The 412-nt window shown below is 72.8% G+C and overlaps 1 protein-coding gene across 1 annotated transcript in view; it reads right to left on the bottom strand.

Annotated features, from left to right (window-relative positions):
• Window positions 1-77, bottom strand: part of LOC103252420 (endothelial transcription factor GATA-2) — a gene marked incomplete at its 5' end in the record, with an annotated part of 5,925 nt that extends 5,848 nt beyond the window's left edge. The window contains one exon of the mRNA XM_021709093.1: window positions 6-77. Coding sequence (XP_021564768.1) covers window positions 6-77 — 72 coding nt within the window. The remainder of the gene's footprint in view (window positions 1-5) is intronic.
• Between the last annotated feature and the right edge of the window lie 335 nt (window positions 78-412).

Here is a 412-nt window from a genome sequence, read left to right as displayed (position 1 = left end):
TTTGCCGCCGTCCAGCCAGGGCAGGCCCGGGCTGTGCAACAAGTGTGGGCGGCACATCTGGCCTCCGGTCAGGCGGGCTGCGGGCGGCGGAGAGGCGGTCAGAGCCGGCACGGGGTCGGGGCGGCGGAGGCCCAAGACCCCCGGCGCAGGCGCCGAGATCACAACGCGCAGAGCCACCAGCGGCCGTCCCCCGCCCCCGAGAAGACCAGAAACGTAACACCCCAACCGGTGATAATCAGGAATGCCAGTCGGGGCTGAAGGACAAGCGGCGCAGGAGGAACCCCAGCGGACAGGCCCTCCGGGGGACCCGCGCAGGCCGGCTGGAAACGGGCGGGAGCCCTCCGGTCGCGGACCCTTCCCAGGCGGCCGCTGCCCCCGCTTTCCCGCCGCGCTTTTTCAGCCGCTCCGACTC

Source organism: Carlito syrichta, unplaced genomic scaffold, assembly GCF_000164805.1.
Source record: "Carlito syrichta isolate Samal-C Ts95f unplaced genomic scaffold, Tarsius_syrichta-2.0.1 Scaffold158115, whole genome shotgun sequence".
NCBI classification, from domain to species: Eukaryota; Metazoa; Chordata; class Mammalia; order Primates; family Tarsiidae; genus Carlito; species Carlito syrichta.
Note: the sequence above shows the minus strand (reverse complement) of the source record. Positions and strands in the feature narration are given on the sequence as shown.